Source organism: Hippichthys cyanospilos, chromosome 2 (genome assembly GCF_059441005.1).
Source record: "Hippichthys cyanospilos isolate Australia breed blue-spotted pipefish chromosome 2, RoL_Hcya_1.0, whole genome shotgun sequence".
Classification (NCBI taxonomy): domain Eukaryota; kingdom Metazoa; phylum Chordata; class Actinopteri; order Syngnathiformes; family Syngnathidae; genus Hippichthys; species Hippichthys cyanospilos.
The window spans coordinates 21680177-21707320 of NC_142370.1; the positions used below are offsets into that span (position 1 = coordinate 21680177).

At 39.3% G+C, this 27144-nt stretch overlaps 2 protein-coding genes across 7 annotated transcripts in view; one reads left to right on the forward strand and one right to left on the reverse strand.

Annotated features, from left to right (window-relative positions):
• Nucleotides 1-56: 56 nt before the first annotated feature.
• LOC148427854 (gamma-aminobutyric acid receptor subunit alpha-5-like) lies at nucleotides 57-27055 on the reverse strand. 5 transcript variants are annotated; one of them, XM_088409179.1, is made up of 10 exons: nucleotides 26853-26998; nucleotides 24165-24243; nucleotides 22417-22541; nucleotides 21101-21168; nucleotides 19953-20173; nucleotides 17611-17693; nucleotides 10072-10215; nucleotides 5104-5256; nucleotides 4781-4992; nucleotides 57-4074 (listed from the first exon to the last, which is right to left on the reverse strand). In XM_088409179.1, the coding sequence occupies exons 2-10, from the start codon at nucleotides 24221-24223 to the stop codon at nucleotides 3781-3783; spliced, it is 1359 nt and encodes a 452-aa protein (XP_088265305.1). In that variant the 5' UTR covers nucleotides 24224-24243; nucleotides 26853-26998; the 3' UTR covers nucleotides 57-3780. The 5 variants fall into 5 exon arrangements, with proteins under 5 accessions (XP_088265305.1, XP_088265302.1, XP_088265301.1 ...); XM_088409176.1 differs by lacking the exon at nucleotides 26853-26998 and adding an exon at nucleotides 24652-25029 and having other exon boundaries at nucleotides 19953-20143; XM_088409175.1 differs by lacking the exon at nucleotides 26853-26998 and adding an exon at nucleotides 24652-25027.
• The window catches only part of LOC148427855 (gamma-aminobutyric acid receptor subunit beta-3-like), a 54272-nt gene continuing 33122 nt past the window's right edge, over nucleotides 5995-27144 (forward strand). The window contains exon 1 of one of the 2 annotated variants that reach the window (XM_088409172.1): nucleotides 5995-6589. In XM_088409172.1, coding sequence (XP_088265298.1) covers nucleotides 6483-6589 — 107 coding nt within the window. In that variant the 5' untranslated portion in view covers nucleotides 5995-6482. The remainder of the gene's footprint in view (nucleotides 6590-27144) is intronic. The other variant, XM_088409173.1, reaches the window with a different exon arrangement.

A 27144-nucleotide genomic window follows, 5' to 3' on the forward strand; every position in this document is an offset into this window, starting at 1 on the left:
AACCCAGACACAAACCTAAACACAAACAAAACATCACAGAACAGAACACACCAAGCTGCTGCAAAATGTACTTTTTTATTGGAACTACATTCTTCTAAATATTGCGATATTATGAAATTATAACAGTTTTGTAGAAGGTAAGATGGTAAGATGGAGATAAAATGACATTTCACCATATCAGATCAGCTCATAACCGTTGATTTAAAAAAAAAAGATAGTGATGCAAGGCAAGCTTTACATTCAACACACTATATACTCGTATATGAGATGCAATTAACAATCCCTAAATTCATGCTTCCAGCATTCCTATTAATCTCTTCACTTATATTTAAGAAATACCGAACCGTAAATAGACCAAAACACAAAGCAGCCAATAACAACAGATTTGCCCCAAAACTTAGTCACGGATGATGTTTTGGTTTCAGGCGAGTTTGTGGTCTGGATAGGTCGCTTTGGTTGAAATGTACAATGTGCAAGCACATGCATCTGTGTGATCACAAACAGCTGCACATTAAAAAGAAAAAAATTGAAAAAAATGGAACCGCATGTACTGTTGAGTTTCATGGCTGCACTAGAGCCTACTGCACCCGTATTTGAGCAGCAGGCGGAATACAACACTGAACTGATTAGAAGCCAGTCGTAGGGCACAAAAAGAGATTGTGGGTACGAGTATGCATTGATGTGAAAGTTACTTTGAAAGTAACTTAGTGACTTTATGGATTACTTGATCTTAAGAGTAACTCCTGATTAACATTTTGATTTGGAAGGTAACTTAGTTAGATTACCAGTGACTGATTTTCCTCATTCTTATTGTTATGTTGAATTTGTTTATGTTCGATGCCAAACTAAGTCAGCCTTCACTGTACAGGGGTTTGGATTCACTTCCAGCTCCGGTCTTCCTGTGTGCATATTATCCCCGTGCCTGCACAGGTTTTCCTTAAGTACTTTGGTTACCTTCCACATTCCATAAACATGCGTTGTAGGTGGACTGACTACTCAAAATTATCCTAAGGTGTGCTTGTGAGTAAGAACAGTTGCTCATCTTTGTGTGCCTTGCAATTGGCCGGCTAGGAATTCAGCATGTGCCCCAACTACTGGTGAATTACAATTTAGATTGGCTCCAACAACCCCGTGGCAATCGTGAGGAAAGGCGCTTAGGGTAATTGATGGATCACTTCTGCCTGTTGCTTTTTTTTGATCATGAAAAACTAATGTTTGCTTGTACTGTATTTCAAAACTGCCATTCAAATAATGGCTCAATATTTCGTGGATTCAGTTTCATTTAAAAAATGTTTCACTTAAAATTAAAACCAGAAACATGCAAAAACCCAGTTACAGATGTTTGACTAGAAGTGGATTGAATTCAAATATTCTTGATTTTTTTTTTTTGCGCAATAGTCATACTTTTTTTTTGACTTAATCATATAGTAAGTGCAGCTTTCACCTATTTAATTCCCTTGTGTGACATTTCACTCTTTAAAACTGTATAACGATACTACTAGCTCATCGAACAAAGCACAGAAGAAAAACAGTCCCTGGCCTCTCGTGTTAAGCTGCTCCTTGACACACACACCTTCACACCAAATTTTAATGAACCTCAGCAGCGATCGAAGGTGGGTGGCCAATGAGATGGCAGCCGGGGGCATCCTACCTACTTCAATCAGAAAACCTTCCATCCGCTTTGCTGCATAGGAAAGGATGTCAAGTAAATGGGCTCACTTTGCAGCTTCAATTCCTTTTCACACTTTGCAGGCTTTTGCCTGATCATTGATCGACACAAGCTGCTCCACATGCGATTGACAGAAGCTTCTATAAAAAGCAGATTCCATTGACACCGGTCAGCACAAACGCTACAAAAGGAGCCAATGGTAGAGTCACAAAACAAAGGGTTCAATACAGCTCATCTTCCTTGACATGGCGCTGCAGGCCATCATATTTTCATCAACTACAATTTCTCTTTTCATCAACTGAAATTTCTCTTTGAACCAAAATCACTTTGCTAATTGATCGTAACAGCAAGCTGTGCCATTGGGTTTACTCCACTATGGCTAAATACTGTGTTAGGGTGGCCTACTGTCAAACTGCTGCCCCACCGATTAACTGAAGGAATAATAATTTAAAAACAAACAAAGAATTATTGCATGCACATCAACAGAAAAACATCTAAAAGAGCAGAGTTGCAAAAGTCGAGTTACATGGTTCTGTTACAAAATGAATTTGCCCTCAAATTGCAAATTACAGTCTTGATGCTGAGCCCTACGAGCAGTTTTATTGCTTTCCTGCCTTTTGGAGCTTTAAAAATAAGTGGTTAGCTCTACCTGTACCTATCTTTTGTGGTGTGTTGGATGGTGAGAACTGAAAAGTGAACGCTATTGCAAAAACTGAAGCTGGCTGAAAATTCTGGGCTTAGCACATTGGGTTCAGAATCCTTGGCTTGTGATACATACTTTCGTTGTCAGCATTAGCATTGAAGGTTGAACCAAGTCGGGATCGTTCATCTATGAACTGAATTTCACTCTCTACTTTAGCTATACAGGCCCAAATTTGAGTAGGCGCACAGATGGGAAATTTGAAGAGAACACGTCATCCACAACAGTCCAGTCAGCCAGTGAAAGTGGGGCAATGGCGTTTTTATTTAATATTCTTGTTGACATGCCCTAAATGAAGCCTTTTTAAAGTTTTATGGGAGAAGAGGTTTTTATTTCCCAAGTTGATATTTGAATGTTCAGAAATCCCTTGCAATGATAGTCCATACACATTTTCTTTTTCCTGCTCAACTCCAGTGATGCAGCCATTGGATAATCAGATCTATTGTGGAAGGTTTGAATGTGCAAGTCAAGGTGCACATGCATGAATCTACCGTATTTTCCGCACTATGAGGCGCACCTAAAAGCCTGACCTTTTTTAAAAAGCTGATTGTGTGCCTTATGATCAGGTGCGCCTTGTATGTGGATCATTATTGAGATTGGGATTTGTAGATGGGGAATGAACTGATAAAAGTAAGCTTTACCTGTTTCTTTTTTGTGTTTATAGTTGAACAAGGTTGGTCATATTGACATTGAGTTATTATGCTATTGAGAGTTTAGTGTTATTATTTGAGTTATTGTTGTTATTACTTTGAGTATTACTATATTGTGATTGAAAAAGTTTGAAAATATATCATTAATTGAGGGTGCGCCTTATAATCCACTGCGCCTTATATATGGAAAACGTTTTAAAATATGTCATTAATTGAGGGTGCACCTTATAATCTGGTGCGCCTTATAGTGTGGAACATACGGTACCCATCGCAATACCAAACAATGATCACTAGAAGCAAGCCAAATAGCAACATGAATGCAAATTTTCAAAAAGAGATTTGAGTAAAAATGCAATGTTGCATGGCAGTTTCCCAGCAGTCTACTGTATGCGTACTGTGCGCAGAATCCAAGGCAATAAAAGTATGACGCTCAGTTGCAAATGACCTCAAATAGATACAGGAACCTTTGTCAAGTAAGAGAAATGGCGTGCTCTGTGCTTGAATTGGCATATACGTTATATTGTCTCCTCCGTTGTATTGTTCGGGATGCATGCAAACCGCAGCGGATGGATGAGCACGAAGAATATCACCGACCACAGTTTACGGTGCCACCAAGCAGCGCTTTCGGCCATCAAAAACAAGACAGAAGTCTATTAAAGCTTTGTATAATACTTGAAATGTTGTTTTCAAGCATTTATGCTCATTTTTCCCCCCTTTAGGATCAACTTCAGTCAAAAAAAATAAAATGTTGAAAGATAAGATTAGGGTGAGGCAACAACTCCTTTAATCACTGGCTCCCGGTTCAGATATGTGGCCCAGTAGACAAGGTTGAAGGTTCCAAAAAGAACAGGAAACACTATCCGTGCCATTTTATCAATCTTGCTGACACTGTTGTAGGTCTTTTTGGCGTCCATTATCCTGACCTCTCGCAACTGCACAGATGTCGTGTTGGAGATGGTGGCGATTGGAATATCCTTGGTGAGGTTCGGCGTGTAGTTGACGGCTGCTGAGCAAACATTGTTGGTCTTCTTTGACAGCACCACAGGGTCTCGTTTCTGCAGTGTGACAGATAATAAAAGCTTTATGATGCCTTTAAGACAGCACATTAGTTGTCCCAGTGGACAAGCAAATGAGATCAAATACGGGCTGTGTGGTTTGATCTCATGTCCTTACAAGAAGTGCTCACTCCACTCTATTTCAGCCCAGATGCACAAATGCACGATAAGCGCAGGGATATTTTGGGAAAGAATGAGGCTAGCAGCCTTCATACAATCTGGAAAGTAGGTATTAACTTCATAATAGCTACCCTAACAAATAACACCCCCTTCAGTTGGATCTCTGTACCTAAAACGATCACAAATTGGTATTCTGTCACTATCCCGGTGATACCAAATCTCGCTCTCTCTTTTTTATATTTTTGAGAACATATTGGTAAAATGTCAGAAAAATGCTCATTTTCCTCCACCACTACCACGAAGAATTCTTACAAATTGATCGCTCATAATGGCAAAGCTGGTAGCGCGACCATAAAATGTCGGATTAATATGAGAGAACCAGTGAAGATTTGAAAATATTAATTGTATGCATTAGCTGGACAAATAGGAAATATCTGTCAGATTGTTCTGATAGTAAGGTTTGGAATGCATGGAAATTATGGTGCTTGATAACAATGGATGCCAGCCCTTGCTAGCGTGTATGTTTTTGTGTGTGTTGAATTAATGGCTATCAAAATAAAGACACTGAAAGTGACAAGAGCTATACCTTTGGGTGCTGTGCTTCAAGAGCTTTCTTGCCATCCCATGCCCAACTCCTCTTGGTGAAGTAGTTGACTGTAGCAAATTCAATGAGGGCCGAGAAGACAAAAGCGTAACAGACGGCAATGAACCAGTCCATTGCTGTGGCATAGGCCACTTTAGGAAGAGAGTTTCTAGCGCTGATGCTGAGGGTGGTCATTGTCAGCACGGTGGTCACCCCTGCCAACAAAGACGATACTTTTAAATTGTTGTGTGTAAGCTGCCCGAAGAGGTTGATTTCAGTCTCAATAGCTGCTATTAGGCCCTCGGGTCTGAGTGCGCTTCACTCACCAAATACCGTCCTTGCGGGTACGGATTCTCTATTTAGCCAAAATGACACCTGGGACAGGATTACAGTCATGAAACATGGCATATATGTCTGGATGACAAAATATCCAATCTTCCTTTTCAGGTAGAAGTGAGCCATCATCACAGTATACTGACCTGTGGGGAAGCACAACATACTTCAAATCAAACAGCTCGTTTTTTTGTCTTTTTTTTTTTTTTTTTAATTTTTCTTAAAGAAAGTAGATACTGCAATGTTGCAGAATTGTGACCACAAGCATGTAATGCCGTTCCATTACTCCAAATATCAGAAAGGAAAGGATTACCTTCAATAGTCCCTGGTGTTAAATAATTACATATAATAAAGCGTACTAATTCTTAATGTGAAGAATGAATTATCTTGTCGATGTGATGATATTATATGAAGGGTTATGATAACGCAAGACCAAAAACTAAAAACCAGTGATGGCAGGATTCGGTGTTTATGTTTGGGGGGTGGGATTTGTGATTTTCATTTAAACAAGTGAAGATTGCATTTGAGGCTTAAAACAACTACTTGCCAAGAGGAGTTTCCGATTGCAGGCACTCGTAAACTATGAAAGACCCAGTGACTACACTACTGTCACACAAAGACCAAACAAACACAAACAGCTCTTCAACACACTCTCCCACAGACACACACACACACACATTAATACGCAAGGCTTTCTCCGGGCAAAATCGGATTTTTGAACCACCCTAATCCCTGGGTACAATCTGCATCCTGCCGTCAGTAAGACTCAGAGTGGCAGTGAAGGGGGAGGGTGGCAACAGCCGTGGAAGGGTGAGCCTTCCTGTCCTGGGATCCTCGCAGAGCTCTATGCCCCGCCCACTCAGCCATGCCAATCTCCATGAGGCACGATCTCAGAGTGGTGACGGCAGTGCACACCTCAGCACATTCTCCGCCATAGGACGCACCGCGCACAGGTGGGATGGAAGGGGGCTAGGTGGGAGGGGCGGAGGATGGCCCACCTTGTTTTTTTCATGAGTTTGAGCTTTTCCTTTTTGAATTTGGTGGATTTTGCCCAATTGCAAAGAAAAGCATTTAGTAAAATGCACGTTTGTATCACAGGAGCGGCCTGTAACCATTTTTTGGGCAGGCCGCACTGAGCTCCATGCCACTGCCGGCCATGACCCCACCCGGAGAGCCCCAAAATTGCTGGTCTTCTGAGGCCGCTTCTTGTAGCTTCTGACACCCTAATGACTTCAGGCCGCCGGTCGGACAGCAAGCCCGTCTACTTTGTTTGCTGGAGACCGGACACCAGGCGCCGCAGACCTGGGATGCCCCAGAGTCACATTTGATGCAAGAATCCCAGCAGGTCTGGGAATAAGGAACTGAGAGGAACATGTTCCTTTGGTGGATCTTACTACTTTTGAACCACTACTTCATACACCACATACAAGGAGAACTTCCTTTTATACCCGGGAACAATGCTGCAATGCTGGTCAACTGGTGAGTAGGAGCTTCTTGTCGTTTACACATATGAAGCAAAGTTGTGCTTGGGACAATAGATCAGAGTTTTGGCAGAAATCTTGCTTGCCTCTTGTCATCTTTGTAGAGATTGGGCTAGGGTTATTTTAAGGAAAATCTGAGACACAAGCAGTGATGTCCTCAGGAAAGGTGTACACTAATCTCCGCCTCCAGACACTCAAATGGTATTGTGGACTAACAGCGCTAATAAAAGATGTCCATCCTTATTTTTAGACCCTTATCTCACCTTGCATGGTTTCTGCAGCTGTGCTTCAGCAAATGTGGACCTCAACCACACACCTTCACAAAGAGCAATTAAGTTGCACTGAATGGCAGTCAATGTATTTTGGAACTACTTATCATTCTTTATTGATGGATATCATCGCATTTTCTGTAATTAAACACACGCTTATGATGTGTATCAACAGGTTCAGTCTTGTGGTGGTTACTGCCCTCTGTCATTATTTTCTTATTTTTAATTCTTTGAAATTGTTTTAGTACTTGTAAGACTAATTTTTACTTTGTGTACAGCACTTTGTAAGCATCATTGGTTGTTTTAAAGTGCTCTCTTGAGTTGATCTGAGAATAGTATAACAGATTTAAAACATCTTTATGGATTCATAGACCCTACTTGGTTCTTTTTCTAGGAATCCTCAAAACGTTTGGTTAGCTACACCTCAATTATGACATCCTTTCCAGTTCCTATGGCTGAAAATCATCCCCATTTCATGATGCTGCTATATAATAAAATAAAAAAAATAAAATAAAAAATAATCAATGAATCAATCAGTTACACAAAGGTACACGGAAGATACCTTTGACGTATTGATTTTGAGTTTGAGCAGCTATTTTACTCTGCAGTAATGTCATGTTGAAAATATGTTGGTGCTAAACTTGCAGGTTCAGGCTGTTGAAGATCGTTTGTTGCTGTCAGCAAGCAGTTAAAAATATAGTTGAATATAAATGAAAAAGATTTTGAAAAAAAAAAAACTTCCATACACCATCTCTCTGCGTAAATATATGATGTTAGGACATGCAAAGTATAATATAGGTGCGGCTTATCCGTGATGAAAATTCTCTATATATTTTTTTAAACATTAGAGTTACAAGAGGGTCTGAAAACGGCTAGTAATGAATGAATGATTTTTTTTTCAAATACACTACATCAGTGGGCAATTTGGGCCTTGGTGCATGAAGTTAAAAACAAAAAACAAGCAGGTGAAATGCATGTTTCAAATAGAATAACATTAGGGTGGCCGAGGCTCAGACAGTAGAGCATGTTCTTCACCTGTTGGAATATCACCCTGTCCAAGTAATGTGTCATAAATCAATCAATCAATCAACTTTTATTTGTATTGACCTAAATCACCGAAGTCTCAAAGGGCTTCACAGATGAAAAGAGGTCATGTGGAGACTTCTTTCGAAAAAAGAAGTCATACAGAGACATCTTTTCAGTGTAAGGGGAAGGAAAAACTCAAAAACTCCAATTAGGGGAAAATCAGAAACCTCCAGAAGGGACCACAGGTGGGAGGAGCCCCCTTCCAGGCCCACAGGTTGAAGTGGATGCTGCATATACCAAATACAGACAAAGAGATACACATAAACAATATAGATTACAGAAAACAGATTGTGCTGTAATAGTGCAGTGATGTCTTGATCGTGTCCAAGACACCTCACCCAGGGTCCACTTGGTCCGAGGGGCCGTAGGCACAATGTGGCAGCCACGCCTGCGCCAGGACAGCAGTGGCTGCGCAAGCAGTTTACCACCACTGCTTGTATGAATGTTTAAGTGCATGAATAATGTATCAATTGTAGAGTGTCTTGAAAAGTGGTATATAAAAGCCATGTGTCAATATTATTATTAAATAATGATTCTGTTACAAACTGGATGGACTTGTATTACAGTTCCATTTTACATAAGAGTATTAAGCAGATGCCTTTCAACAACCCACACCCACCCCCGCAGCAACCCCCCCGTGTGTCACAGCTGGCTGACCAAACAACCTTCTGACATCCACACGGGTTCATGTTCCAAAACAAGATGAGGTGCTGTAGTTATCAGTTTATTAAATCTCGTTTACACCAAAATTAATTCAGACAATACCAAGTTTCCTCCAGGTTGTCACTTTGCAGATGCCCTAGTCAGGACGGTCATTACGATAAACCTGTAGACCACTGTGAACACACGTGGGACAAACAAACCAATCCCTCGCCGATCTGTGATGTCATCTTCTTATGCAAAAGCTGATGGGATTGGTGGAATGGCGGTTGTGGGGGTTGGGGTGGGCGGGTGTTGCCTGAGGATTAGACCGAGGCTTCTCTCTGGTTTGTGGCGTGTGTGTGTATGTGTATGTGTGTATGTGTGCGGGCGCGCGCGTGCGTTTGTGCGTGCGTCTGCATGTGTGTGTGTGTGTGTGTGTGCAAGCGGCCTCACGCCAGGGATAAGTGTTGTTTTACATGGCTGCCCAGGGCCCATAGACAGCTGGTCGTGTGAAGGATAGGCTACTCTCACATACGGGCCTCCACTCATTGACACTGATCCTTCGATAACATCTCCCACATTTACTGTTGGCACACTCACACGATCATTGCTCCTGTAAGTCCAGAATACTTCAAATAACTTCAATTATGTGTCGCTTCGACTGATGTTACCAATGGCACGTGGGGTACAGCTAAGCAATAAATGGAGTGCGGCTGATGGGGTTTGTTTACTGCAAAATGTCTCTCCATCAGTGACTTTTGACCCCATTACTTGCTGCGCAGAGAGGATTTTGTTTGGTGGACATGCACACAAATAGCTCATGACAAGTGGATTAATCAATATCCACTTTTATATTTACGTAAGAAAGGTTTTATAAATATAGCAATTGGTTTTCTGACATGTCATTGAAAGAAATGTGAGCTTTTGCAGAGTAAATGTGAAAGTTTCAGGATTCAAGTTGGATGCTGAGAATTCTGTCAGTAAATTTCTTGTCTTGAGTCAAAACTAAAGTATTCCTAAATTGGAATCTTAACCATCAAGGAAATCATGACTTTGAATATTTAAAGCGGTCGCATAAAATAACCTTGCACTACTGTAAGTGATTAGCGCAGTCATTTCCAATCATATTAGCAAAGCCCCCCTCCCCCCGGACGGAGAAAACCTTTCACACCCTCCCACTTGTTGCGCTGACCATAAATAAGAGCATTTTTTATAAAAAATTGTAAACCTACAACTAGATCATTTTTAACAATAACAAAAGAAAAATATAATAAACAATATAAATCAACTTTCAACAACGTTGAACTACTTTTTCATAGGATTTATACAGATTAAAGGTTAGCCGAAAACAGAAGACAATAACCAAGTGCATCAAAGTGCCTGAAAAAAAATAATACCTCATACTGCAAACCCAAAGCCTTTTCCCTGGGTTCCACCTATTTGAGAAGGACTGGCATGAGAAAAACCCTCCCTCCAAACCAACCTCTGCTTGTGTGTATGTCCTCTGTGCCAGCAGTTAGTCCAATCAGAAGATACTGGTTGAGTCTTGACCCGTCGTCTGCCACCACGACAGATTTGGCAGCATCCTGCGTCCATGTGTAAACCACCTCAGACACCGGATATGCATCTGATACAGAGACAAAGATTCACTGTGGCTTTCGCCAAACAGCAAAAAAGTCTTGCATCTGTTACAACCAATGAAAATGATGAGCACTGTTTGTAAAACACAGAATGTACCGCCGTACGATATTTGATTAGAAAAAATGTTTGCTCGCACATATATGGTTATAGCTCCGTTTCTTGTTCAGAGTACCCATCTGGGTCAGGGTTGACAATTTGCCAGATCGAGTCAGATTAACCTTCATCATAGATTACATCACTCTTGTGATAGGGAAAAAAAAAAGTCTTCCGTGAGATTTCATTCTGCACACAAATAAATGTTACCTGTCATTTGCGCCTTCAATGAAATACAAGGATACGGTTGAACATAAGTGTGTGCATCGGGGGAGTGTTTGATTGATGTTCATTCAAGTTTTACGTATTATTTCACAAACTAGAGAAGGGTTTAGCATGAGATTTTGCTAGTGTGACCATCACATACAGTAATGAGGTGCTAATATTTTCAATCAAGAACTGTAAGGCTGGAGTTACTTTTACATGCCACTTTCAGTGGGCTGATGAAATACTTTTTTTTTTTAACGCCTTTGCCACGCTTTTATTTTGAAAGTCCTCCCAGAAGCGCATTTCACACTGACAGTGACAACGCTTTCTAATTTCTACTGCACAAACTGTTGCTGTCTTCCGGCGTGAGTCACGTTGCGACTCCTATGAAATGACATTGAATCACCGCTTTAGACTTGCAGCTTTAGACTGGAGGGACAAAATAGAAACTAACAGGACTAACAGGATTTAAAGACTGACATATTCATTTTCAAACATAATAAAATGATTAACTATTGACACGCATATGAGGAAATCAGCTAATGTAATTGTAAGTTGTATATATAGAACACCTGGCTCTTGCCTCGATCGTTTTAATGAAAACAAAGCTAATGTGTTTTGTAAGTCTAATGATGAAAACATTAGAGGCGCTGTTGGCGATGGTGTATTCATTAAAAAAAAAAAGACAAGAACCAACATAAAACCACCCAGTTCTCTCGACGCCACATTCAACTTTTATTTCGGCTTGAGTTATGCTTGATAACATTCGCTTGTGATTATTTTGGAGTAGTAAAACATGACATTTAACGTTAGTTTTTTTTAATTTAACGAAATGGACATACTGAATTGTCCTCAGGTGTTATTGGCTACGTAATAGGCTGTTCGTCTTCATGTGCCCTGCAATTGGCTGGCAAGCAGTTCAGGGTGTCCCCTGCCTACTGCCCGAAGCCAGGTGGGATAGGCACCAGCAAGCCTGCGACCCTTGTGAGGATAAGTAGCTCAGGAAAATGGATGGATGGATTACTGAATCACATGATTTTCATGTTTTATTAACATTATATATTTTTTTAATTTTATTTATAGAAAACAAGGGGGTGGGACTTGATAAAATGTGAACTTCCCACTCCTTTGAACATCTAACTTTACTTGTAGTAATTAGTATTTATTTATCATTTTATTAGGACCTCAAAGGTAAATAAATCCTTTCTATATGTTTTATTTATGATGTTTTCTGATTGTGTGTGTGTGTGTGTGTGTATATATATATATATATATATATATATATATATATATATATATATATATATATATATATATATACTGTATACACATAGCACTTACTATACTATTTTTGTACCATTTTTTAATATGTATGAACAATTTTGAATTTCAACCGCAGCTGAAAAGTGACGTGTAACATCGACTCTCTGGTTTATGTTTACAATTTGCATGCTGAATCATTACAAATTTTGCCAAAATTGCATTTCAGTCCTGTAGTCTTGATCTCATGAGAAATGCCATCTCATGGGATTTGTGTCTTGTCCCATCCCTATTATGCACTTATGGTTGTTGTGCAAATTGAATGAGTTTGATAATTAACTGGCGAGAGCGCTAATATTGAGCCCATGCTCGTCCCAGTCCTTGAAAAGTAAATCGGTGGGTTGCATTGAGAAGGATCTCAGATGTTTAAAGATAAATAAATAATAGAACATATAATATCATTATTAATAATAATAAAAACAATTAAAACATTACATAGAATACAATTGGAGAAATAAACAGCTTCCCACTTTAAGATAGATGGTACACTCTGCAGTTGGATAAAACCACAGCCTTGGCATTGGCACAGGAGCTTGTTTAGAAAAAATAAATGTAATACATTTATAATTGTTGGTGCTTACCTACCAGCTGAAAGTTTATGTGGCTGTGGCTTTAATTGGATGACAGTTAGATTGGAGTAAGGGACTTTCATCGATGTGTATTATTCCCAAGAAGAGCTAATGACTTTGGCAAGCTTGATGTCACACCTGTGCCAACTTTCTCACAGTTGACACTAAGAGCTTGAACACCGTGTGCCAAAAGCCAGACTTCTCACTCGCGTATGTGTCTGAGATATCAAGGATAGAGATTTTATCATCTACTTGATTCAGTCTCATGATGATTCTTCGCATAACCAATATTTTAACAAGTAATTTTCCCAGAACATATTTGACCATGCAAAATTTTCAGTCTAAAGTGACTCTTGGCATGAATCCCCCCCTCAGATGAGCATTTACCTAATAAATGTGCATGAACGCAACGGTCTGAATTGTAGTGACTCATCCATGCATGGTTGAGAAGTGGCTGTGGGAAGGCTAGCACAATAAAATAGGATGTAGGTTTCAGCAGGAGAGAGTAAGGGATTATTGGAGTTTACCTGTGCCAAATTTAGAGCGGCTTTTTGCTCTCTTTATTTTGAGCAACCTTTAGGTTGATATACAGTTTGCATTATGGTAAATCTTTGATTCTCTTTGGCTAATAGGTTTTGTGATGTACGATACAAGCCAATGTACATCCAGGAAATGATAAATATCTTTCAACACTCCTGCTAACAGCAAAATTAAAGGCAGAGCTAGCTGTATGCCTAGGAACATGAGCTTCACATTTCCAAAGCATAAGATGATCTTGAAACAAGCAAGCAGGTGGTATGGGGTAATTGCAGTTCCTGTGAACCAATGCCATGTAATGACAAAACAATGCATTTTTTCATAAAATACATCTCTTTTTATAGAATGCATAAGATCAACTATAAATACACTGTAACACAAATAACCAGGGGAAGGAAAAGGCCCCAATCAAAATCTGTGGTTGTACATCTTTGCAAAGAGTTCAGCATACTGCGAAGAATTAAACAAAATAAAATGATGCTATAGCATCTCACTTTGGTCCCTAGGTGGCACCTATGCAATGATACACAGTGATGGTTCACAGTGAAGACATCACTGCACTATATAGCACAATGTTTTCTGTAATTTATATTGTTTATGTGTATGTCTGTATTTGGTACATGCGGCATCCACTTCAACCTGTGGGCCTGGAAGGGGGCTCCTCCCACCTGTGGTCCCTTCTGGAGGTTTCTGATTTTCCCCTAATTGGGGTTTTTGAGTTTTTCCTTCCCCTTCTGGGAGCTTTGACAGGGGATGCTGTTGTGTACCTTACACTGAAAAGATGTCTCTGTATGACTTATTTTTTCGAAGGAGGTCTCCACATGACCTCTTTTCATCTGTGAAGTCCTTTGAGACTTCGGTGATTTAGGGCTTTACAAATAAAATTTGATTTGATTTGATTTTAATGGTTTATTTTTCGTGGTCAATGGGAATCGTAAACCCCAAGGGATAAGTGAAAAACAGCAAAATAGCGTCAAGCCCTCAAACACCACCACCATGGATTTTTCATGCATGTGTTGTGTGGGTACCTGAATTTTTTTTAAATGTGAATAGTCTTCATACTATACATATTTAAGACTAATTATGCCGCAGTACACATATTTACTTAACTATTAAATTGTTAAACCTTATATATTAACTGTATTGTTGTCCCTTTCCGTTTCCCATTCATTTGGCTGTGGTCTCATCGAGAGGTGGTTTTATATTTACCGGCGCCCGGAAGTCAAACTAAAGTGAAGCCTGTCGCTCACAATCACAGTTTACACTTGAAATTCCTATTTATTACAAAAGAAGCCTTTTTCTTCCGCCCAACAGCGTTTGCCTTAAATTATTGAGACCGGCACTGCTCTCTTGGTCTACCTAACTAGCGGGAGTTGGGGCGGGAGTAGATAACAACTGCTGCCCTCATGAGAGCCATTCAGGTGTTTTGTTGGAGTGTCCATCTCCCTCCTGAAAGCCTGTGTAAGGGACTCACTTAAGCTTGATTTCGTCAGATGGGAAGGGATAACAGTACAGTTACTGTGTGAGGTTGAATAATTTCATATTTAACTAAATATGTGTACTGCAGTAGTCCGACGTCCGAGGTTTGTCCGTGGCAAGAGCGTTTATTTTTACCTCGTCTGTCTGGAAAGCAGGAAACCTTCACAGCATGTCCTCCGCAATATATATATATATATATATATATATATATATATATATATATATATATATATATATATATATATATATATATATATATATATATATATATATATATATATATGTATTAAAAAATAAATAAATAAAATAAATTATCTGCGATGCACTGAGGGCGTGAAGTAGCAAGTGATCACTGTACGTGACAGAAGTTGCAAGCTCACGAAAAAGTCAAGTTGTCATGTCCAATCACTGTGTGATAACTGCTGAGCTGTAACTAAAGTAATATTAAAGAAATACAAGACTAATTGTTTGGAATACCACGTGTCATGGTTGGTTGGATTTTGGGTTGTGGCTTTATTTTGGGGGGGTTCTGTTCTTTTCTGTTTATACAGTCCATGATTCAGCTCTCCTCGTGTTACCCTGTGTTAGTTTTGATTTGGTCCACCTGCCCCTTGTGTTTCCATCAATCCGCTTGCCCTGCTCATTGTTTTCTCCCCACCTGTTGCGTGTCAGTCATTAGTTTCTTTGTGTATTTAAGACGAGTTTTTGTTACAGCCCGTGTCGGATCGTTGTCATTTAGCTCACGTTTCAGTCTCATGTCAGTCTGCCTGCTTGTGTTTTTTGCTATCCAGTTTTTCTGCTTTTGTTCCTGCCTGCCCTTCAAATAATAAACGTGGACTACATACATTCCCTGCCTCGAAGATTTCCTGCATTTGGGTCCTCCACCACCTCTATCACGCCCGCCTACCTTCCTGCCATGCCTGACCACGACAACATGAACCAAAACTGAATGTTTCGTAATGGACCAGGTGGCAACCCCCGGCCGTTGTAAATCGCTTTGTGGCAATCAAAGGATTTTACCTGTGCTTTGTAGTGTAATTGTGAAGCTAGATGCTAATGATAACATGAACACTAGAGAAACATTCAACATTCTGTTACTGAAGCAATAAGTAAGTTTTTTCGTTCAACCATGACAACAGGTCACTTACACTTACACAAGTGGCATGACCCCAGGTTAAAATAAATTATTTGTTTTTGCCACGTGGAATGGGTTAAAATCAGGCTTTGTTTTTGCCATGTGAAATGCAAGCGCAATAAATTAAGAACTGGCATCGTTTTTTTCCAGACAGTTTGATGCACTTGGTTATTTTTTTGTTTTGTTTTGTTTTAGATCAATCTGTAACCTGTACGAACGCTATAAAAAGTAATTAACTGTTGAACATTAACTCATATTGCTTTCTTGTTTTGTTCAGGTTAAAAAAAACAATTTCAGGGATAATCATAAAATTTTCCATTCGAGCCAACACAGCAAAGTTATTATGGTGTTCATGCATATTTTGGAACCTAACCAATTAGAGCACAGGGGTAGAACTCTAGTCATTGAGGGCCCGTGTCCACATGGTTTCTATCCTTCACTCTCAAACACACTTGTTTCAAATGATTAGGTTTATTTTCAAGATCTTGCATAGCTTGTTAATGAGCTAATCATTTGAATCACATGTTTTGGAGAGAGACATCCAGAAACCATGCAGGATACCGACCCTCAAAGACTGGAGTTTGACACCTATGAATTAGAGTAGGGGTGGGCAATTTTGGTTCTCGGGGGTGTTGTCCTGCATGTTTTCCACTTTTCTCTCTCAAACTCATTTTATTCAAATGATTAGGATTATTTTCAAGCTCCAGCAGAGGTTGTTGAGTTTATGGTTCAAATCAGGTGTGTTGGAAAGGAAAAACTGGAAAACATACAGGACACAGGTCCTCAAGGGCCGGAATTGCCCACCTGAATTAGAGGAAAGCAAAAATCATTTATATAGAGACCTGTGATGGAAACACCTATCAATAAAAGGCTGTCATTTCTAACCCCAAAAAGGCATCCAGCTCATTTCCAAACAAAACTATCCAAAAAAAAAAAAAAAACAACTGATCAAATATGACAACAACAAAACAACAACAATAATAGTGATTACAAGATAAGAAGGTGAAGAGGACCTCAGAAAGCAGTACAGAACCAGTCACAAGTTTAGAAACACCTTCAAATTCAAACAGTCAAGTCAAGGCATTGAAGCTACTAATGCCTGATAATGCAGAGGTGCGAACCAAAAGTCCAAATAATATAGCATAATCCACATCATTAAGGTAAGGAAAGGAGGTAAGGAAAATGCCAAGATGTGTAAAGCTGTGATCTGGGTAAAAGGTGCCTACTTTGAAAATGTTAACTTCTGAACATATTCTGCTTGGATGACTAATATGTTTTTGTTTATCAAATAACTACCAGTACTTTTTCGTGTCACTGAAGTAATTATCAGCCTACAATTCAAGATGTTTAAATAATGAAAAAATGCAGAGTGCTTCTCAACTTTTGACATGCACTGCATAATACAGGAGATTATTGCTATAATGCAAACACCTCTCACCTGTAGGGCATTCCACTAAGGCGATTAGGTATGAATCTGCCCAAAGAATCCCAAGTGGCCCCTTACACAGTAATTGGATTGCAGTCAAATGTGCGTCTTATATATAGAGACAGTGGCTGGATTGTGTCCGACAGAAATCTGGAGTTAAGGGACTCATCCTTTTAGCCCAAGAAGCTCAGAAGATGTAGCACTTGGCCAGGTCTGGTTTTTTGTTAGACCTCCAAGGGTCACCGCAGTGTTATACACACCCTCAATAGTTGGACAAACGCACAGACCATCTCATTATAGGTCAGCCCTAGCTGTTGGGTGACCTAATTATTTAGTTAACCGAGTAATCCTTACTTCTTTACTGACCTGCCAACACTACTTGTGAACCGCTTCTCCCAAAGCTCACAACCACCTCGCCCGATTTACAGCAGCACCCAAATTTTACAATGTTTAAAGTTGCTTATTTAGTGATTATAGTCCAATCCAACTTGACCAATCAAAGACTGGCTAAAAATGTATACTTGTTATGCCACTATTTAGTGATCTGGTTTAGTTTAGTTTACACTGCGTCTTTACGTTACCTATGAGAAAGTGAACCACACAATGAGTACTCACAACTGCCAAACTTCAGAGGACAGGCGTGGGCGTCCATGGGGAAATCCTCCAGTTGCATGGGGCATTCGGCAGATATTGTCAGTCTGCGGTGGCATGAAAAAAAAAGGTTTTTTATTTTTATTTTTATTTTATTTCAAGTTTTAAACAAGAAATAGGCATTGCGTGTGTGCGTGCGTGTGTGTCTATGCGTGTGCGTGCGTGTGTGTGTGTGAGAGAGAGAGAGAGAGAGAGAGAGAGAGAGCGAGAGAGAGAGAGAGAGAGAGAGAGATAGAGAGCGAGAGAGAGAGAGAGAGAGAGAGAGACCTTCAAAGGTCAAGACGCACGCACGCGTGCAATCATTACTGTAATGATTAGTCGGCTTTCTTGGTTTTGCCTGTTGTACTTGAGATGACAGCCCCGCCACCTGGTGGTCACTTTGTCTTGTACAGCTTCCACTCATGAAGAGTGCGACTTTTACCATCGTCATAGAAGTTTGACTTGAACATTTTTTTTACTTTCTTATTCCGTTTATATATATATATATATATATATATATATATATATATATATATATATATATATATATATATATATATATATATATATATATAATTGTTTTTATTCATATGAAAATGAAGAAAAAATAATTATAAATAAACACAATTTTCAAAAACTTAGGAACGAATAAACAAACACAGGTGAAAAAATACTCACACATACCTTGATATTATGATTTAACTTAATACATTATATAACCACGTATTCAGATCATTATGGAGTTCTTCACATACGATTAACTACTCATATGCCAATGACCCATTAATAACACGTTTTAGTAATTATCAAATACCTTGCCCATATTTATAATAGAATCACATAAAACCCACAGATCACAATATTATAATGTCAACTTACATTGAAAAACAAATGCAAAAAGTCACGTATACTATTAATTACTAATTTACAGTGACACTGCTGCAACTACCTAATTCCAAATCGTGATAATTAACCTTGTGACCACACCCCCTTGCTTTCCTGTATCATTCCAGAGTCATTTACCACTTGCCTGGAAATTATTGGAGATCGGCATTTAGCCTGAGCCACATTTTCTCACCGCAAATTGTTGTATGTGGTGTACCTATCTATCTTAGTAGGTTAATTGTATTAGTTCAAATTACACAATTTATGTGGTGAAGAAATGTGCCATCTTCTCATCGTTCTCTTTTGCCATATAAAAATAGTCCGTAACGAGTTCTTATACAGTTAACTAATGCAGAAAAGGAGGTGCACAACAGACTATGTATAATGAATTACATATTCTAAATTATAATTCCATGTCTTGATCATGCACTTTACGTGGCAAAATATAACAAATTTCCGTAGGATGAATCCAGGTCAGTGAACTTTATGTATTCAGTAGAGCACAAAGCAATACCTTAACCTCATTGAATAAAATCTCATTTTTTCCCAGGGGCTTTACACTGATCTCATAACTGTGTGATCAAGATGTGCAGAGATCCACTAGGGACATGTTGTTTTTGTTTGTTTTTTTCCCTTTCCCATGTTGCAATGCATTCTCACAGCAAAAAAAAACAACACTCGAATTATATGAAACAAATGAACAAAGTGGGGCGGATGCCTTTGCATTCCGCACCATTGCAATATTAAGCAATTGTTTGACTGTGTTGATGTATAAACTAACTAAAGGTGTAAGTACACTGGGTAGAATGAATGTCTTACTGATGCCAGGAGGGCGTGTATCTTTGCTTTAAAAAAAAGTGAAAAAAAGAAAAACCATGATTAATCTCGGGTAATTTAAATACGAGGACATTTTCGAGATCCCTTTGGCGGCTTGGTGGAAGAGTGATTCTCACAGTTCAGAGTCCCGAGTTTAATTCCAGCTTGCTCTGGTATCCCTGCGTGGGTTCTCTCTGGGTACTCCAGCTTCCTCCCACACTCCCAAAGCACGCACAGCAAGTGTATTGGACACTATAAACTGTCCTGAGTTGTGATTGGGTGCATGAGTAGTTGTTCCTTTCTGTGTGCCCTGGCAACCAGTTCGGGGTGTACCCCACCTGCTGCCCGAAGACGGCTGGGATGGGCATCAGCCACCCAGCGACCCTTGTGAGGATGAGCGACTATAAAAAATGGACGGATGTACAAAACAGTATTTATTCACTTTGCTTCGCTCTATTTAGGTGTGTCAAAGGCATGTCCAAAAAGAATCACTAGATGCTGCTGTTGCGTTTTTCATAGAGTTTCAGCTGACTCCAACACTTTCAGTAGAGACATGTTCAATAACTATTTGTTAGCATATTATTTTGTTAACGCAATGTTAATACATGATCTCGGTCAGGACCAACCTCATGGTGTACAGCAGCGTGCCATCATCAGTGAGCCTCAACAGCTTGTTGGGTGTGGTCATGTTGTGAGCAATGGACTTCTTGCCATTGAGGAAGAACGTGTCAGGTGTCCAGATATTGCTGGCGAGCAGGTTATTCAAAGACAACTTCTCCATCGGCCCTTTGAAGCACAGGCGCTCGTCCTTCCAAGTCTGACGAAAGAACACATCAATGGTGTATTCCTGGGAGGAAACACCACAGAGAATGTGGAAAAATATGACCAACAAGATTAAACACAATTCTTCCTTTTGGCTTTCACACACTGTCACAGACATAGGAAGAGTTCACACTCAGAAGCAGGAATCTGAGAGATATGGTTGTTGTAAAATATTGATTTAAAAAAATTATTTATTTTCTCTAGTTGACTGACCACACATTTTATTATTTGGACTCATCTGCAGATACATGGCAAAATTATTTCTTCAGTCACAATAGCGATAATGTGGTGAGGGGTGCGTGCAACTCGCTACTCGTGCAAGGTCGCTACGAGCAAAATCTGCAAGAGGAAAGCTAGTATAGTAGCAGTTAAGATTAGCACTGACTTTTCTCTTAACCGTGTAACCCTAAGCATACCATTCTAAGTTCTATTTCATTGTACGCATTTTTTTAAAGTTTTCAAAACTGTGAAAATATCATATTACTGTTTTATTTACATACACTCACTCACTCACTCATTTATTTTATACTCTTGTTGTGAAAACAAGGCTCGTGTATAGCTCAAAAACTTGGCACAGTGGGGAAACACACAACAGAACACCCCACTACTAATTAGTTAAACACCTTCCAGCCTTAACTCAATAAACATTTTCTTCCTCAGTGTAATGAATCTACCCCTCACTCATTATCAATTTTTGGTCAATGTCAGTGTGCCAGGGATACAGGAACACCTATTAAGAATGTAATAATAGGGGAGATAGCTCTTATTTGTTTCATCAAGTGGAACTGTGAAGTTAATGAGAGATTAACTTATTAAGGGCATAAATCATTTGGAACGAGTTGAAGAGAAACATGCGCAAGATATTAAAGTTTCAACGTGGGAATGGAAGTAGCGATACGTAATAACTTAGCTATCAACTACAACCATATGACCTATATGAAGGTGAACTCACCATTTCTGTGTCAGACACTGGTCCAAAGCTTGTGACAAAAATATCTGTCTTGATCTCTGTGACGTTCTCTGTTGAGAGAACATGGAGGAAGCGTCACAACTCGGCCTAAATTTGGAACATTAGCATTCATTTGATTATTTATTTTGTAGAACAGCAAAAGACAACATTCAAGAAGCTATCTTGTTCAATCGAAGTGTGTTTGTTCAACACTTAACCATGTTTAGAAAATAAAAATCAAAAGTGAAAAGCACCATTAAAACTGAGTATGGAAAGCAGTGGCTGTGAAATATCAGTCTTAAAAGATAACAAAAACAAGGCTTCGTAACCAAACTAAAGAATGTGCACACATATTTACAAACTAACTAAATGGCAAGCACTATTGAAAAGGTTTTATTTACTAATGAGTGTTTGTGATAAGATGCAAATATTTTATATATTGATCTGCCATTCCTGATTAGTTGGATCTTCTCTAAAAGGCTTTTTAATGCAGTATGTACAGTTTATTACAGCCAAGCCACATTAAATTAAAATTGACTGCATGGCAATTTCATAATAAAGTGATTTGCTGCTTGCTACTGTTGCAAGCATTGGCATCTAAATACAGAAATACTTGCCTGCATACTTCTGCTAACATCTTCCTTAGACAAAGCTAGAAATGTCCTGTATCCGTGCATGTATTATCCATTAATGAAATTAAGGAGGACAAAAAATAAAAATGAAGCAATCTATGTGTTGTTAGCTCAAGGTGTGATCAAGCTGTGATCATCTCACAGGTAAGAAGAAGAAAATCTTTAAATCATCTCGTGTTTGCTCCTGTTGCAAAGGGGGGCATTGTGGTGTGAAGTTGCTTGCAGGGTCTGAGGCTCCCTCGTCATTGATCCCATTTGACCTGCTCAACTCTACAATTCACTTGCCAGTGATGTATATTCCCCCCAAAAATGACTAAGTACATTTTTTTAACAAACTCACAGAAGTGCTGGTGGTGGATGGATGGATGGATGGATGGATGGATGGATGGATGGATGGATGGATGGATGGATGGATGGATGGATGGATGGATGGATGGATAGATAGATAGATAGATAGATAGATAGATAGATAGATAGATAGATAGACAGACAGACAGACAGACAGACAGACAGACAGACAGACAGACAGACAGACAGACAGACAGACAGACAGACAGACAGATAGATAGATAGATAGATAGATAGATAGATAGATAGATAGATAGATAGATAGATAGATAGATAGATAGATAGATAGATAGATAGATAGATAGATAGATAGACGGCTGGACAAACGGGTGCCCCAACCTCCCAGGCCAGGCCGCAGCCTGTTGTCATATCCATCCAGAAGCCCATCCAGGATCCTGGTGAACACGGTGCTGTTGTCGCTAGCAGCCGCCTCCTTTTGAGCCACTGGGAAGGACTGACAGCTGCTGTGAGGAGAGAGTTAAAGATCCATTTCATGTTAGTTCAGGTTCAGGCGTGACAAATGTTGCGTGGTTAAATGTGAACCACTAGCTATCCATTACTAGGTTAGTCTTGTGTTGGAATTTTGCACTGTAGGGTCACTGCAAAATTGGAAGACATTTTGATTAACATTCTTTTAAAATGTGGCTTCAAAAATAATTCTCTGTGATTTTCAGCTCCATATTCATCAATAATAGGTAATCAATTATCATAAGCTTGATTATTCTACCTTACATTTCAATTGTACAATTTTAATTACATGATTTAATAAATAAATACATAATTTTACTCTAATCACAGTAACAAGGTTGCAGCCAACAGATTGCAAATCTGTGCTATAATACTAGCTTTCTCTCTGGCGTAGAAACCCTCTGTTTAGCTAGCTGTTATGGTCGAACAAGAGGTCAAACATACTGGTATTTATAAGAAATAAAATAAAAATGAGGTAAAAATAAACATCCTATTCTTAATATATGCATAGCGGAATTGCATGAGCTGAGTGAGACATTCAAGTAAGGTTAATTGTTTTATAAAAATATGTAATATAGGTGAGGACACACCTTTGCTCTACCCATTCTTCTGGAACCCTGTTTGATGATGTCAAGCCCCATGTATAATGTGATTCACTGCTTTCTTCTTCTGCTACCATGCTAAAAAACTTATGGTAACATGGTTGCATGCAGATTGGGGGACACGCGGTTCATAAATATTAATAATCATTTGAAATCATTTAAATTATTATAATTATCCATCCATCCATTTTCTACTGCTTTCGGCTCAGCTCTTTCTTCACCACAACAGACCAGTACAACGTCCGTATCACAACAGAGGTGCGGAGGAGTTAAGTAATATAATATTTTTCATCTGAACAAATGTTCCCGCAGTTGCAAGAAACAACAATGAAACAAATAATAGCAAAAAAGTACAATTTAAATTTCATTTGAACTGCTTCATTTAAAATTCATTGGATCATTCCATGGTCTGGGAAACAAGAACATTTAAATTTCGGGCAGTACTTCAGACTTTAGAATTATTTAAAGTATTTGCAAGCATTGTTATTATTTTTCTTTTTTTAAATGATTTGGTCTTAGGACAAACAAGAAAACTGCATGTTTTAGTATTTTGGATGCGGATTATTTAAATGTCCTTCAATTCTGGAATGGCCCAGTAACAGTGACCTTGTAAAAGGCTCTTTCATCAAATTCAGAATAACAAGAATGAAGGCTGCTTTATGGCAACACTAGTGAATTGAAAGCATGCTCCTGACTTAGATTTGAACGTGTTGGCTGAACCAATGATGAGATTGGGTGATTCTGCTGATTTACTGGCCGCACGGCCACAGGTCCTTGTGCACTTAAGGCGGGGTGTAATAGTGCAGCAAGCGATATGTCATCAATCAGTAAAAAGGAGGCTGAGCTGAAATGAAAGCTCAGCAAAAGGACCTCTGACACTCTAGTGCTTTAGTTATAATTTTTTTTTATAATCCGCCTGATTTACTTCTTGGTTGTTATTTTTGAAAATATATATATAGTTGCTTAAGGAGGTGTATGTGTGAATGATGCATTAGAGTTAAACTTAATTTAGTTTACCCATTTTGGCATACAAACAGAAAGGGGGTAAGTAGAAGCCACGTCATACAGGCTGACATCCTGCTCACTTGCTTTGCCTCTGAAACATGCACAAACAACAACAACAAATACAAAATGAAACTGCACCCTTGAAAATCACCATGATGCCAAACATTATTAAAAAACGCCTGTAAACCCAGATGAGAGTTGCCAACTCACACAAATAAACACTTTCCCCTTCAGAGGAATGACTTTATCAAACCTTTGCTCAGTGAGGCTGCAACTCTTTCACGTCTCGCCACACTTGGCGGGAATCATGCACCAAGGGAGATTACAGTATTTCGCCGCAGCATGGCCCACTGGCAGTTCAGTAACATATCCAGCACAAAATTTGTGGCCACCCTATTCTGTCCACTCTTGAGACCATCAGCGCATCCTACTCTCTTTGTGAGGGACCTCATCAAAATCATAACATTTTGAAAGGAAACGTAAGACAGAGAGAAAATACCTGAATGCTGCTCCATCTTACCCTGAGGAGGAATCTGGATTTTCTGCACAGGTCCAGTCACCTAATTCCCGGGCTGGTTGCTTCTCTCCCTTTCGTCTATTTGCCACCTCCCCTTTCTCTCCCTCTCTCTAGCTATCTATCTTTCACACACACTCTTTCTCTCTCTCTCTCTCTCTCTCTCTCCCTCTTCGCTTCTTCTTTCCGCTGGCTGTCAAATGTTGGAGGAGTAGCCTATGTCTTCATCTCTCTGGCTTGTGGTCACACTTTTCTCTGTCATCACCTTCAGAGGTGCTGCTGCAGTTGCACTTGGGCAAACACTAATCCGAGAACATCGCGACTCCACGTTATGCGCGTCGGTGTCGTTTGGTTTGGTATGAAGCCAAGTGGTGGCGGTAAAGAAATTAAAGTGCAGCAATGGAGGTCAATAATTAGATCAAAATACTTCTCATTGGTGGAAATGGACGCAAGGGGTGGGAGCATTGTCAAAAATAGATGTTTGAAGCTTTATTTAAACCACTTAGAGCATATTTATAATGTTATTGGCTTCAGCCAATAGGGATGATGCCTTTGAACTTTTTTTATTTTTTGTACAAAATATTTGTTGGCATTTTCAAGCCAATTGAATACATATTTAGACAATAGTATGTAAAATTCAATATTTGAACAAGAAAAAAAAAAACCTTGTTCCTCTTTTTCCCAGTAGAAATATGTTGCCATGTGCAGGGTTTGTGTCTGTTTTGTTTTTTTTAGTTTTTAGGTTTGTCATGTTTTCTTGTGACTCTGTTTGTCAGTGTCCCACATGCAGGTTGATTGTGTCCTGGTCAACTTGTGTCCTCCAATCAGCCGCTCCCCTTAGTTCTTGTTTAGGTGTTCCTCGTAGTCTCATCTGTTGACTTGTATTTTCCTTACGTTCAGTCCTTGTCACTTCATTGTCATCTTGATTGTCTGAATCTGAGTCACATTACGTTTCCTGAGGTGTTCATTTAATTGCTTTTGCTGGTCCATCAGTCGTCAGTGGCCGGTGTCCTGTCTCCCTTCCATCATTGTTAGTTCGCCATTTTTTCAAGCCGAAATTTATATCGTTCACTCCCGCCATCAACCCCCCCACCCCAACCCTAAACCAAAAAATAAACTACCTTCATCCTCCTAAAAAAAAAAAAATATACCTCTGATAAAATACTATTGAACAGTACTCAATACAGAAGAACAAGCAAAACATTACAGTCTCCACTTCAACTCTCCAAATTAAGTAGATTTGTTTAAAACAAAATGATCTGATGGTAATTACACACCGCATTGCTTAGTACGTGAATCTTTAGCACTATAATAAGCAATCATGTCCACAAGAAAGCATACACATCAAACACTACTGTATATAGGACCTAAGTGTGCCATTGGGACCAGATGACAGTTTGCAATATCCACCAGAAAGCGTGCTTCAAAGAGTTTGACAGGTTGTACATCCAACAATCCATTTAACCACTTGAAAAAAAACATTTTATGTAATGGTTACATGAAACCAAACTCATATTTCACAATGTCATCTGTCACACACACTACAAGTTTACTTGTGAACTTCCTGGCTAAGAGCCAATCAGAGTAAGATTGTCACTTTGTGATGTGCCCATTGGTTGGTTATTTAAACGGAAAGGTATCCCACAAAGCGTTGTTCAACTACGAGCAAGCAATTTAGTCATTCAAATCATATGTAAAAGCAAAGATTGACATTCCAGCCTTGCTGGTTACCATCACTGAGAAGGAAGAGTCACTCAGTGCAGGGATATTTGCTCATCCAAAAGTAACAAAGCACCCTAATGCTCTAATATCCAGCCAGTCATTCTTGGACGCATGTACAATGTATTCTTGTTGCCTATTTAGAATGTGTTTACACTTCCAAGTATATGGCAACATTTCTCTCAATAATGGAAGATTTAACTGGGTAAGGTGACAAGTTATTACCAGGCGTTACCATTGACAAACCTTGTCTGTGTTTCATCTTCTTTATATTCAATTGTTATTTTTGTGCATTTCACACCTCCCTGTATTTCGGTCTTCAACCTACCAATGCGGAAAAAAAAATCAAGAAAACAAATCTAACAAACAATACGTGCAATTTAATTATTTGTTTGTTTGTTTGTTTTTCATTTTTGGACGGTGTTAGAGCTGTCTCGATAAGTCAATCCCTGTCTCTGGCTGATTACCTTATCGTAAACTCATCCTGATGGCTGCCATAAGAGGGTATCCGTGTTCCATGATTCATTGACTGCAAGTCGGTGTTTGAAATGTATCCTCCTGCCGTTCAATTTCAGTAAGATACGCTCGAGGATAAATGGAAACAGCGAAGAACAATGCGTCGAGGGGGGCTGACTTCAGCACCGAGTGTTTAGTGGACAGCTCTACTGGACTGACCATGGACGGAAACGGAAAGGGGAAGGGGAAGGGGAAAGGGGCAGGGAGGTTTTATTTTGTGTGTGGTTCCAGGGGAGAAATTAA

What these genes read in the sequence shown, in the direction of transcription:
- LOC148427854 (XM_088409175.1), bottom strand. An exon ending in GGACATACACACAAGCAGAG is followed by an intron (nt 5,257 to 10,071) that starts GTTGGTTTGGAG and finishes GCTTCCCCACAG; the next exon opens with GTCAGTATACTGTGATGATG. An exon ending in ACCCGCAAGGACGGTATTTG is followed by an intron (nt 4,993 to 5,103) that starts GTGAGTGAAGCG and finishes CTTTGTTGGCAG; the next exon opens with GGGTGACCACCGTGCTGACA.